General features: G+C 39.8%; 1 protein-coding gene across 2 annotated transcripts in view; it reads left to right on the top strand.

The window, feature by feature from the left end:
• The window catches only part of NRIP1 (nuclear receptor interacting protein 1), a 64,838-nt gene extending 52,311 nt beyond the window's left edge, over window positions 1-12,527 (top strand). For both annotated transcript variants that reach the window (XM_075263443.1, XM_075263444.1), the window contains exon 2: window positions 6,622-12,527. In XM_075263443.1, coding sequence (XP_075119544.1) covers window positions 6,916-10,323 — 3,408 coding nt within the window. In that variant the 5' untranslated portion in view covers window positions 6,622-6,915 and the 3' untranslated portion in view covers window positions 10,324-12,527. The remainder of the gene's footprint in view (window positions 1-6,621) is intronic.
• Window positions 12,528-14,439: the final 1,912 nt, after the last annotated feature.

Here is a 14,439-nt window from a genome sequence, read left to right as displayed (position 1 = left end):
CCAAAGCATAATGGAGCCTCCACCAAATTTTACAGTGGGTAGCATGTGTTTTTCTTGGAATGCTGTTTCTTTTTGGACGCCATGCATAACGCCTTTTTTTATAACCAAACAACTCAATCTTTGTTTCCAAAATGAAGTTGGCTTCTCCAAATGTGCTTTTTCATACCTCAGGCAACTCTATTTGTGGCGTACGTGCAGAAACGGCTTCTTTCTCATCACTCTCCCATACAGCTTCTCCTTGTGCAAAGTGCGCTGTATAGTTGACCGATGCACAGTGACACCATCTGCAGCAAGATGATGCTGCAGCTCTTTGGAGGTGGTCTGTGGATTGTCCTTAACTCTTCTCACCATTCTTCTTCCCTGCCTTTCTGATATTTTTCTTGGCCTGCCACTTCTGGGCTTAACAAGAACTGTCCCTGTGGTCTTCCATTTCCTTACTATGTTCCTCACAGTGGAAACTGACAGGTTAAATCTCTGAGACAACTTTTTGTATCCTTCCCCTGAACAACTATGTTGAACAATCTTTGTTTTCAGATCATTTGAGAGTTGTTTTGAGTAGCCCATGATGCCACTCTTCAGAGGAGATTCAAATAGTAGAACAACTTGCAATTGGCCACCTTAAATACCTTTTCTCAAGATTGGATACATCTGGCTATGAAGTTCAAAGCTCAGTGAGCTTACAAAACCAATTTTGTGCTTCAGTAAGTCAGTAAAAAGTAGTTAGGAGTATTCAAATCAATAAAATGATAAGGGTGCCCATACTTTTGCACTGGTCAAATTTTGGTTTAATGCATATTGCACATTTTCTGTTAGTACAATAAACCTCATTTCAATCCTGAAATATTACTGTGTCCATCAGTTATTAGATATATCAAACTGAAATGGCTGTTGCAAACACCAAAATTTCTAGAACTAAAAATGATTAAGATTAAGAGGGGTGCCCAAACTTTTTCATAGGACTGTATATGTGTGCGTATATATATATATATATATATATATATATATATATATGTATATACACACACATTCTAGGTGTCTACATATATCCAATTACATATATTCCCCCTTTTTGAGTTGGTCAATCGCCTACCATGCATAGACATGAGATGGAACCTTCCATAGGAATACTATACTATAGTTGATGTCTATTAGCGTACCATGTTACATCATTTTTTGTAACTTTGAGAACTTTTTTCATATGTAGAATCCGGTGTATATAACAGGCTCATGGTAAATCCTTTACCATAACAGGTTTCATACTGACTAGATTTTTGGAACTAATACACCATGAAGGTAGTAGCTCGCCAGAACCCAACATATCTACCCAGCCCCACAGATTGATACAGGTGATCCTAACCCATCTAACAGTGGTGAATCGGTGATTCCAATGCCAATATGCAGATGGACTCTTTGGAGCACTTAGGGGGATGTCACTTACCTCTTTGGTGCAATGGTAACACCCTCGTTGCACCAAAGACCTTATTTGCATATTGACAAAAAATTGGGGCTTAAAATGTATGTATAAGCTCTGACTAGTCAGTAATAGAGATGAGCGAACAGTAAAATGTTCGAGGTTCGATATTCGTTTCGAGTAGCCCCTCAATATTCGACTACTGAAATCAAATATCGAACCCTATTATAGTCTATGGGAGGAAAATGCTCCTTTCAGGGGTAGGCAACGTTCGATCAAATTATATTTACCAAGTCCACAAGTGAGGGTCGGGCTGGATCCTCCGAGACGTCTTCTCCGCGCAGCGTCCCCCGGCTCTGAATTCACTCTGCCAGGCATCGGGCCTGGGCAGAGCCGACTGCGCATGTCTGCACTACAAGTGATGCCTGGCAAAGTGAATGAAGAGCTGGAAGACGCCGCAGGGAAGCTGCATGGAGAAGACTTCTAAAGGTAGGAGAAGAACCAGCGTTGATTGGCCGACTGTATAGCATTCAGCCAATCAATGCTGGTTCTGCATCGAACTTTCCCATTCGAATAGTGAGTGGTACTCGATCGAGTATGAGTATTTCGAATACCGTAATATTCGATCGAATACCTACTCGCTCATCTCTAGTCAGTAATACATATTAGTTATATACCAATCTAAATCTGACCAGACACATCGGACACCAGTTTGGCGTCCTGCTCTCACTTACAAACCTCCCCTATAGATATAACGTATATGTTCTGGGGGAAGACGCTCTCAAGACATCTTTGGCAGCTGCTTAGCTCCTCAACAACAAAAGGGTCAGGCATGATGAAATCCACTTTTCTCCCCAGTAAGGAGTCAGGAGACCCCTGGACTAAAGTTGTATCAGCACAATGTGTAGTATACAGGGGGTAAATAACAATAAAAATGACAAAAGAATACTTTTTTGTTTTTAGAATTTTCTGAAATTCCATTACTCCTATCTAATATTCAACGTCCGATTTATACACCAGGACACCTAATACTATAACATAGGAGACTGTTACTCCTAAGACATCACCAGATAAAAATGTACAAAGCACAAAGGCAAAATAAGTTGTTGATTCAGTGACATGACCGGTACAGTGAGCGTATTGTTTTTAGCCGAGAGTTCATTTATCGGGTCATTTAACTGCTGTAAGTAGGTACGGCATTGTACTGAATGTCTTTATGCCAAATTAGCCGAGTGGCCAGAGTTTAGCGTGAGGTCATGGACTTTAAATAAATGTATGCTTTGTTCCATGCTAAGACTGAACGTCAGGTTTATGCAAATTGTATTTCTAGCAAACACCAGGAGATTTGCTTAGCGCTTCTTAATAGGTCGCTGTACCTACAGGCCCTTGTCTACAAGATCTGCAGCTATATACTGAATGCTAAAGAAATAACGTATATCCACGTTATACCAAGGCGTCATTCACATCGCTGCAATGTAGCAGGGTACAATACCCCAAAAGAGCAAGTGTAGGGGCTGGAGGCATAGATAGATAGATAGATAGATAGATAGGAGATAGATAGATAGATAGATAGATAGATAGATACATAGATAGATAGATAGGAGATAGATAGATAGATAGATAGGAGATAGATAGATAGATAGATAGGAGATAGATAGATAGGAGATAGATAGATAGATAGATACGATAGATACTGTAGATAGATAGATAGGTGATAGATAGATAGGATATAGATAGGAGATAGATAGATAGATAGATAGATACAATAGATAGATAGATAGATACAATAGATAGATAGATACAATAGATAGATAGATACAATAGATAGATAGATAGATACAATAGATAGATAGATAGATAGATAGATAGATAGATAGATAGATAGGAGATAGATAGATAGATAGAGAGATAGATAGATAGATACAATAGATAGGAGATAGATAGATAGGATATAGATAGATAGATACGATAGATACTGTAGATAGATACTGTAGATAGATAGATAGGTGATAGATAGATAGGATATAGATAGATAGATAGATAGATAGATAGATAGATACTGTAGACATATAGATACGATAGATAGATAGATAGATAGATAGATAGATAGATACTGTAGACATATAGATACGATAGATAGATAGATAGATAGATAGATAGATAGATAGGATAGATACTGTAGGGGGAGGTCATAAAAGGGAGCAACATACTCTGTGCCAGCCATAAAAGGGAACCATATACTGTTTGTGGGCAGGAAAAGGGGGAAAACATACTGTGGTGTCCAATAAAAGGGTCTAAATACTGCATTGGAGCCCATGAATGGGGTAATATACTTGTAGGGGTTAATAAAGGGGAACGTTATATTGTATGTACTATTTTTGATGAGGGTGGCCCCAGACATAATTTTGCTTAGAGACCCGACCATTGGTGCCTGGCAGAGGCTTACTCCCTTCTCCATATTAATAACACACGATACCTTGCCAAATCTAGAGTGCATATGTATTGGGGTGGGGTGGGGGAGTACCTGACCGATATTGAAGGTGTATGGGCACCTTTATACGGGCTGTAAACTGGGGAATGGATGTATAATTGGCTGCAGTCCTATGTAATAAGGTATTGTGCTTGTTTATATCCCCGGTAGCATTGCGTCAGACATTGGGCGGAGATTCCATATTGGCTCTAGGGTGTTCCTTTCTCTTCAAGTTTTATTAAAAAAGGAGAAGAAATTGAATTTCCTGTTTTGTTTGCTGATGCGGAGACTTCGGTGTTATAAGGAAAAAAAAAAAAAAAAAGTTTATATTCGTTGCCTGCAAAGTTATTGCCTAGATTATTTCTGGAGTTTGAGATTTGCATTTCTCAAGAAATTCAGCAATTTATGTGTGACATCAATTATTGTAGATGGGGAGGAACCAGTGACGGCCATCCATCAATAGGGGAACGTACTGAGAGCCAGGAAGACGTAGCGTAAGGGGGAAATGGGGAGGAACCAGTGACGGCCATCCATCAATAGGGGAACGTACTGAGAGCCGGGAAGACGTAGTGTAAGGGGGAAATGGGGAGGAACCAGTGACGGCCATCCATCAATAGGGGAACGTACTGAGAGCCGGGAAGACGTAGTGTAAGGGGGAAATGGGGAGGAACCAGTGACGGCCATCCATCAATAGGGGAACGTACTGAGAGCCGGGAAGACGTAGTGTAAGGGGGAAATGGGGAGGAACCAGTGACGGCCATCCATCAATAGCGGAACGTACTGAGAGCCGGGAAGACGTAGTGTAAGGGGGAAATGGGGAGGAACCAGTGACGGCCATCCATCAATAGGGGAACATACTGAGAGCCGGGAAGACGTAGTGTAAGGGGGAAATGGGGAGGAGCTAGTGACGGCCATCCATCAATAGGGGAACATACTGAGAGCCGGGAAGACGTAGCGTAAGGGGGAAATAAAACCTTTAACAAATACCGTATATACTCGAGTATAAGCCGAATTTGTCAGCACAGCTGCTGCATTTCCCCCCCCTAGGCTTATTCTCGAGTCAATAAGTTTTCCCAGTATTTTGTGGAAAATTAGGGGCCTCGGCTTATATTCGGGTCGGCTTATACTCGAGTATATACGGTAAGTCATTACTTTCTTACCTTGCTATGAAATATTAAGTAGACGTGCCATATATATTTTATTAGGGTTAAATGAAACTTCATCATGTTGATGGGTAGCTAAAGGTCCCATGTATGGGGCAAGGGTGAAACATTGGGTGGTGCAGAGATTGGGCCCCCTATGCCTTAGGGGGCCCAATGGTCCATTAAAACCTTATTCATGTGTCACATTCACCATCCTAAGTGCCGTTCTGTAACCTCCAATACATTTGGCCGTCTTACAATGTGATATTTGTAAGTCATTTTTGCCTTTTTATGTTTTTCGCCTTTCATTTCTAATCTCGGTGAGACGATGACTGGCATGATTTCTGATGTGCTGTAATTGATGATAGAAGGCTTTGTTACAGCGTTTTATTTCCCTCTTTGGTTGCTGTATTTTTGATGGTTTACTCAAAATGTCATGCAAGGCTAAACATTCGGTTGTCCTTAAGGGCGATAAACACTTGTGATACAATGTACAGTATGCGTAAATTGAGTGTGTGTATGTTAAGTGTATTCTAAACCCCAGGAGCCTGGATCAAATGCCAGCTGTTACATCAGTCCTGTTTGTAATCTTGCATGCTATTCTATGACCTTGACATTGCAGTTGTGGGCTTACCCTGTGTCACATCTATTTTTATGGGTGAATTGAGTTGCACGTTTTTCAGAACTTAAAGTGGTTATGCAGGGAACAATAAAGCTTACCAGTACATTCCCTGCAGTGGATAAGCTTTATTACTAATATATTCTGGCCCACCCTAGACCCTTACCAAAGAGGATGTCGAAAATTTGTGCACACTGCCTCCCCTGCTGCCCTACGACTCTGTGACATCACCGACTCCGCTCTATTCCGTCTTCAGATCTACAGAGTAGAGCAGAGTTGGCCATGTGATCCAAGTCAACCTATCAGCAGAGGAGGCAGAGTACTGAGGCCTTGACATCCCCATCTGTGCTCGGATAAGGTAACAAACAAAGCTCTGGGGGAGCTGCTTATATATTAGACATATGCCCATCAAGTTTAACCAAGGGATGGGAAAGGTCTTAACAGTAACCAAGCTTTTCCTGTGTAACGCCGTTTCATATAGTCGTTCAGATTTCCATTTGGGGACGCGTTAAAAAACCCGCCGACTCCGTAGACTATAAATGGGTCTGTGTGGTTTCCGCTCTGTGTCCGCACAAAAACCATGCGAACCATGGATGTTTCATGTGGAAACCACACGGACCCCATTTTAGTCTATGCGTCTTTCCTAAAGATATCCTCTTTTTAATGCATATAGGTTTACGTTGGGGGAGTTGGAACACTGATGTGAACCGGGCCTTAGGAGTCCAAAACCCAAACAGATCAGGTGTTCAAAGGGCAGTGGGCGCTCCATCAAACACCACTTCCATTTCACGGGCCACGTCGTCATGACCATTGTTCTAGGTCACTGTTAATCTTATCTAGTGATTTTTTTTTTTTAGATTCAGTTAAATGTATTTTCATTATATAGAAGTGAGGTTTGATATCATTATTGTTGGTTGACTATTTTTGGTTAAAAAAAATTTCCAATACTTATACGTGTTTTCTTCTCTTTGGTTTCAAGGTGATCTCTAAAAGATGAATTAAAGCACTGTTTCCATGGATAAACCAAGAAGATCGTCTTATGTGAGCAGAGTTCTGACAGATTGATACACACCATTTCAACATGTTGCCTCAACACATTTGATGGAACATTCATATTCTTGGCAAAAGATTCCCCAGAGGACATCTGCTTGGAAATTAATCTGGAAATGATTTCAAAGAACATAGACATCTAACTTTAGAAAATTTCAGCCCAAGTCTTCAGAGTTCTCTAAAGTAGGTAAAGACTTAGCTTCTACGCATACGTTTGTTGAACATGACTCATGGAGAAGAGCTTAGCTCTGAAATGCAACAGGATCCCATTGTTTTAACGTATCTCGAAGGATTACTAATGCATCAAGCAGCAGGCGGTTCTGTAACAGCGGTTGACAAACTCTCAGGCCGTGTAAAAGCCGATGACAACTTCAACATCTCCGGGAATGTTTTTACGAACTGTAAGAATAATGCCCCAGTGCACAACGGTAGTCCGTCATCCGGCATGTTACATCTCAAGAAGGCCAGGCTCTTGCAGTCTTCAGAGGACTGGCATGCTGCAAAGAGAAGGCGTTTATCTGATTCTATGAATGGAAATGGCAAAAATGAATCTCTCTTAGCTGGAATGGTTGAAAATGTTCCAAAAGGGAAACAAGATAGCACGTTGCTGGCTTCTTTACTGCAGTCATTTAGCTCTAGGCTGCAAAGCGTTGCACTGTCTCAACAGATTAAACAAAGTCTTAAAGACCAAGGATTTTCCCTCAGTCAGCAGGGAAACCTGGATGAGAAGGATGCCCAATGTTATGGTTTGGCTTCGAATCACCTCAAGACTCTCTTAAACAAAAGCAAATCTAAAGATCACACAGTGGACAGTAACTTGGCTGGTCTGGCTAAAAGTTCCATTCAGGAAAAGTTTGTTGAACCTTCTCTTTCTGCACAAAGTAGCACTAAAGTGGTAAGCGAGCCAATTTCTTGTGCTGCGAGACTCCAAGCTGTTGCTAACATGGTGGAAAAAAGGTCAAGTCCCACCGCTTCGCCTAAACCAAGTGTGGCCTGTAGTCAGCTTGCTCTTCTTCTTTCCAGTGAAGCACACTTGCAGCAGTACTCTAGAGAACATGCCCTGAAAGCACAGAGCGCAAGTCAATTAGCAAGTGAAAGGTTGGCAGCAATGGCGAGATTGAAGGAGAGTTCGGAGAAAGATCTTGGCCGGCTTCAGATGTCCTCAAGCGTGCCAGCTAGTCTCAATACTCAAGCAAGGACAGTAACCAATGGATTAAGTAATGCAGGCAATATTTCTCCTTTTTCAAATACTCTCGGTGTTCCAAGTTCACCTCTTAAAACAGTTGGGTATAAGAATCATTTGGAAAGAAGTCATGGAAAGCCATCACCCAACAACAGTTTGCTTCTGCACCTTCTAAAAAGCCAAAATGGTGCAAGTGTTAGTAAAAACCTTTCGCACAATGAAAAATATTCTGTGTTTGATGAAAGTGCTACACCGACAACTACAGATGACTGTTCTGATAACAATCCTAGCTTTACAGAAGAGGAGAGCAGTGATGATGAAAGCACTCATTCTAACTGTGTACCTATAGATTTGTCCTTCAAGAACAGACCAGAAAAACCCAAGATGTTGCATTCTGCATCCTCTCTTGAGAACCTAACTGAAACCTTGCTCCACAATTGGGATCCAAAAGTCAACGGAATCGATATCAGCAAAGAAAATAAGGACTTGTCAGTGGATTCCACACTAAAACCATATCAAAAAGTAACACTGTTACAGTTATTGCTCGGACATAAAACAGAAGATGTTCCACCAACAGTGGAAGATCTTCAGACACAACAGAAGGCTACAGACTTGTCAAAGTTCACTTTCTCATCACCTGGTCCTCTCTCAGAAAGTCCAAGTATACACAATTCATCTCCAATAAATGCACTCTCTTTGCACTCATCTTCAAAAGCAGATTCTCCAATGAACCTGTCTCACCAGCCGTTTCCAGTCAAGCCTCCTTTCACGCCGTTCATCAACAACATTCAGCCAGAAAGGATTCTAAATCCAGCATCCAGCCATTTAATAGAGCTGACCAGAAGCAAAACAATTCAGACACCTGTCCCAATAGCCGAACCTGCACAAAATTCACCTTTCAGTGCTAGCAAGTTGTTACAAAATTTAGCTCAATGTGGGAAGCCGACGTCTTCTCCCGACGAACAGAGGCCATCGAAACCAATCGTCCCGGCAAATTCCAAGTCTTTAGGGTTAATTGAAAGGCTAAACAGTCCTCTTGTTACAAATCAACCATCACGGACATTTGAAGAAGGTAGAGGATTTAGTAGTCCCTCTACTCCAATGGATTCTTCGTTTCCAGGTTCGGAAATTGAAAACCTTCTAGAACGGCGCACCGTACTTCAACTGCTTTTGGCCGCACCCAACAACAAATGCAAAAATGAAAAAGTGCAGAAACCACTGATAAAAGATGAAGTGAACACGGACAGGACTGGAAAGTCTCCAAGTGAGCAAATTGTGGCTTTCAGAATTAAAAGTGAGCCCGAGGATGACATCTGTCCTACCGACCATGAGGCAAGTGCTCCGAGCCCCTTAGCGGTCTTGTTGAACAAAGCTACGAGACCAACTCCAGAGGATGTCCGATCTCCACACTCTTCTCCACAGGACTTTTCACTTTCAAAAAATGGCCTTTTAAGTCGTTTGCTTAGTCAAAACCACGACGGATACGATATCCGGGATATAGACGTGAATAACGGATATTGTGAATCCAAACAGACGGATTCAAAAATATCTTGTATTGTGCCTAAAAAAAGAAAGATGCACCAAAATGACCACGTAGAAAGCCACGTCAAACTTGCAAAAATGAACTCACCAGAGGCTGGAAACTTGCAGTTCTGCACTTCACCGTCGTCGGGCGAGGCACTTTTTCTTCACGAAGACAAAATCAATGGCACAAAGACTGATCATGACAACAAGAACCTTACGGGTCAGAATTCCTTGAATGGAAATAATAAAAACTTGAGCTGGTCAAGAGAGAGTAAAGGTTTTAATGTGTTGAAACAGCTGTTGCTTTCCGAAAACTGTGTCAGGGACTCTCAGCATAGGAACAATACACCAGTCGATGAACTTCTAAGAGGAAACAGAAGTAACTTGTCAGGAAACTCTGAATTTATGCTTCCTTCTCTAAACATGTTTATGGGAAAGCACTCTCACCAAAATAATTTAGGTCAAATGTCATTTCAATATCCATCTCCTTTAAAGAACTCTCCTCATTCTTCCCCGGATATTTTAAGAAGTAACCCTCCACGGACTGAGCCTGGACACATGAATATGTGCCCTCCCCTTAGTGATAAAGGTCCCATTAAATGGGTCATCACCGACATGGAAAAAAATGACTTTGGGAAAGATTCTCCTAGACTGACAAAAACCAACCCCATCTTGTATTACATGCTACAAAAAGGGGCGCATACATCTCCTAGTCAGGACTTACGAGATCGGAACAGCTGGACTGAGTCACTGTTGGGACAAGCGGCAGAAATGACTTTCAGAAGAGAATCGGCCCACAGTAGAGGAACAAATGGGATTGGTTTTACCAAACCGCCCAATGTTGTAAATAACACATTGCATAATTCCAATAGCAGCAAATACGGGCTTCTCGATATGCTATCCATAAAGAAGGAGCCCGAATAATAAACTGGAAAAAAAAAGTTATTTCAGATTTCAAAAAAAATATTTTTTTTTCATTGTATCATGCATGACGTAATAAATGGCATGATCTTATGGACACGTTATCATTTGATGGACTTAGGTTGATCTTGCTTGTGGTTCTAGTCAATGTACACGTATTGTTATTAAAACTTCTTTATTTTTTACCTTTTAATATCTTATGTTGCTCCTAATTTTGGTGGATTGGCTTGTGGATAACGTCACCAGTTTCAAAAACATTCTGGTAAAATTAGGGCTTTTTTTTCTGGGGTACTTGAAAAAAAAAAAATAGGACAAAAAATGAGTTTATAGTGTTGAACACTTTCATTACGGGTAAACTATTACATTACACCTTCTAGGACTACATCAGTCATTGCCCCTTCCCCCCTGAAAAAAAAAATATTCTAAAAACACATTTACACAATTTTTTTTCCCAAAAAATATCATCTAATTTGTAATGACAATATGTTGCTAAAAATGTCTTGGATGTTTCCGGTGTCTGTAGGCAAAATGTACAAATACAAAGGTAGTATTTAGGTTTTCTGAGTATTTTAAGCACATACTGTCAGTAAGAGACCAGATGGTGACAAGAACAGAGTGTTTTTCAATAGGTAATCCTTATTCTGATTATGGTTTTCTTTTGGATACTTTTATGTTCCCGGCAGTTTGTCTTTAATGTATAAATCAATGCAGCAAGCACAGTGAACCTGGCTGGTTACCACAAGGTCACAGCGGTGCAACCTAGTGGTAAATGGAATACTTAGAGTCTTTTTCCCAAGGTAACAACATAACCGTTTGCATCGACACAAGGCTGTCCAGTTCTACGAGGACAACATTGTGACAGCACCTCATTTGTGCAAATATCCATCTTGACAAAAAAAAAATTTGACCATAGTGATAACTTTATTATTGTTACCAAGACTGATCTTCATATTTGGCAATTTTATTTTTTTTTTAATCTATATTTTTATTTTTTGACCAAAATAGCACACGATTTACAATAAAGGGATAAATATAAATGGCATATCGTTGAGATAGTCTATCAATGTGTGATCGTTGGGGGTCCTACCGATTGGTAGAACAATGAGACTATGGTGGTCCCTCCGAAACTTATCTAAGCATAGTAGGTCCATGTGACGGTGTCTAGTACTGGTGTTAGGCTTCATTCACATCAATGATTAGAGGAGAGCTTTAGTACCAGACACGACTGCATTGACGGAGTCTGTGCCTAGATAAGTAGCGAAGGAGTCATGGCATTCCTTCATTCAGGGACGTTCTAGAATTTGGAACTCAACAAAATCACACAATGATGTCCTATTGTATTTTATGGGAAAAGGTCCCATGGAGCCATGCCTGTAAAAGTTCATCTACCGGCTGGACGTACTCAACGAGATCCAGTACCGTCAAAGCTATAAGGATAGGCTATCAAGTTTAGGTTATGGTAAAGCACAGTACAATTAATGCCCGAATGTGGGAGAAACGGTCATAGTAGAGATCAGGCCAAAGAAAACGAGTGCCGATCAATATGTTTCTCGTTGATCGGCGCTCAACCCATCCGACATCTGGCTGTCTAATACATCCTTAATTCTGGTCATACACGTTAGATGTGTATCAGCTGCAGATGTTGGAAGAGATGAGGATCCTTTTGTTCCCGGGAGATAAGCTGTTACCAGAAGAGTCTGAAAGTTCCTTTGTCCTCTCTCCCATTTCAGTACGCATGCACGGTTTTGCCGTGTCAAGGGTATATTTGTATGAGAGAGTTGGGCAAGATCATTTTCTAAAGTTTGTGGCCAGCTAAACTTTTTGCCCCAGGAACTGAATAATTGAGCCTTAATTTAAGGTGGTCATGCCAACAGAAGCCCCCTCTAAAAGAGTCAATACGTATCGCAGTTAGGAAATATTAAGGGGCATACAAATGGATATTTCCAAGCAATGTTTTCAACAAATTCTACAATGACACATTCAGTGAACGTGTGTATTGTAAGCAATTGATACTATCTGGTGCTGAATACATGGAATAAATCTAACCATTATAATCATAAGCGCAAAAAATGTTAAGGATCAAACTTTTCAGAAGGTTAAAAAAATACTACGAAGTATAAAAATTGCCATACTGCACTGAAACATGTCTCTGTTAGCTTGGGCCCCATTCCCATGGAGTAACGCGCCGCTCATTCTGACACGTAAACACATGTCAGAGTGTGGCGCTTCGAAACAGATCCCATTGACTTCATTGGGTGCCGGCTTACGCACGCTACACATTGAAATCAATGGGAGGCTTTTTAACCCATTGATTTCAATGTGTAGCGCGCGTAAGCCAACACCCATTGAAGTCAATGGGATCTGTTTTGAAGCGCCTCACTCTGACACGTGTTTACGTGTCAGAATGAGCGGCGCATTACTCCGTGGGAATGGGGCCTTGAAGTGACACATGGAGTCCCTGTGGTCCAGTAATACAGAGCCATAGGTACTCCAGGTTACTTTCACCTATATAACTTTCTTCTTTTGTGATCCACCATCTGGTAATCCATGGCACCGTATTAGGTTTGTATGCCTTTGTAAAAAAAAAATCAGAGGAACACAGGGGCCCCTATAAGGGCTTCTTACATTATGGAGCTTGTACAGAGCTGTAATACAGATTTGGCCATCCTAATAAAAATTTTGATAACCTATAAGACAGAAACGCACATTTATGGGTTGCTAGGTTTATTTTGGTATCAGAGTAAAATAAAAAAAAATACAGCTACTCAAAATATTTGATACATTTAACTAAATTGCTTCTAAAATAAGAATTTTTGCTGTCATTGATTAAGGAAAAAATTCAACAACATTTCAATAAAACTTCTAGAATCCTATATATCATCTTATAGGGTTTTACCATTTTTTTTGTACCCTGGAACACAATATAAGGCCTAATGGATTTGGTTACCAACATCCTTTTTTAAGAAAAAAAATTTAAAAAAATTGTTATAATTGATTAAGGTAAAAAATTCAACAAAATTTCAATAACATTTCTAGAATCCCACATTTTCTTGTAGGGTCTTACCAATTTTTTTTCAACCCTGGAACACAATATAAGGCCTAATGGATTTGGTTACCAACATCCTTTTTTAAGAAAAAAATACAAATGCTAAAAAAGATCTATTTCTCCGTATGATAAAACAAAAATTTGACTTAGGCAAATGATTTATATTTTAGAATTTGTAATTTAAAAAATAAAGCCAATGTGCTTAAAAATTATTCGGAATTTTTATAATGAAAATAATAAAAATGACAGAATAATCCATGAGTTAGATTTTTTTTTAATCTAATGACACGAGCCTATTGGCTAAACCCGAGGCTGTATATTGGGTGTGTTCTTTACTACTTCTGCATATATTTTCTTTCTACATTAGCTAAATTAGACCTGACTTTTCGAAGGTTATTTTAAGTTGAATGCTGACCTGGCTGCTATTGAAATTATCGGAAGCTAAAGTTTCATTATCTGATTTCCCCTGACTTATTTTATGGGTGATTAACTTTAAACATCTTGTTTACAGTCTGCCAAAATTTTACATTCATCTCCGGACTTGCGCCCCACACTTTTTACAATTACGCATGATAAATCTAGTTCCTGTGAGTATCCAACCCATCGTAGCTTTATTTGAAACACAAACTTTTTTTTTTTGTTTTTTTTTACACTGAGACATTTACTTCTTTAAGAGGCAGCTAACAAAGTTTACATGTTAAATACTGAAAATAACATTTTATTATGAGTCTCTCTGTGATACGCCCTCCCTTGTTGTGTGCCTAAAATATGTATATAGATCTCTGCTGTGTATGTAAATATGATGTAAAGCGACAGAAGAGGGGAGACCTTTAAATCTGACTTCAGAAAATATTATTTTTCTGTGCTATAATGTATCTGATTTTTTTTTTTTTGTAATTCTACATAAATTATGAAATGGGTACATTTTTTTGTTTTTAGCAAATTGAAGAATTTACTTTTTCTGTTGAGTGGAGAATTCGGGGGGAAAAAAATGAATGAAAGGATTCTTAAAATATTTAAAGATTGTAAAGTTGTAATGCAAAAATATCGGCACACTGATTTGAAGGTTCCAC

This window comes from Leptodactylus fuscus, chromosome 2 (assembly GCF_031893055.1).
Source record: "Leptodactylus fuscus isolate aLepFus1 chromosome 2, aLepFus1.hap2, whole genome shotgun sequence".
NCBI classification, from domain to species: domain Eukaryota; kingdom Metazoa; phylum Chordata; class Amphibia; order Anura; family Leptodactylidae; genus Leptodactylus; species Leptodactylus fuscus.
Note: the sequence above shows the minus strand (reverse complement) of the source record. Positions and strands in the feature narration are given on the sequence as shown.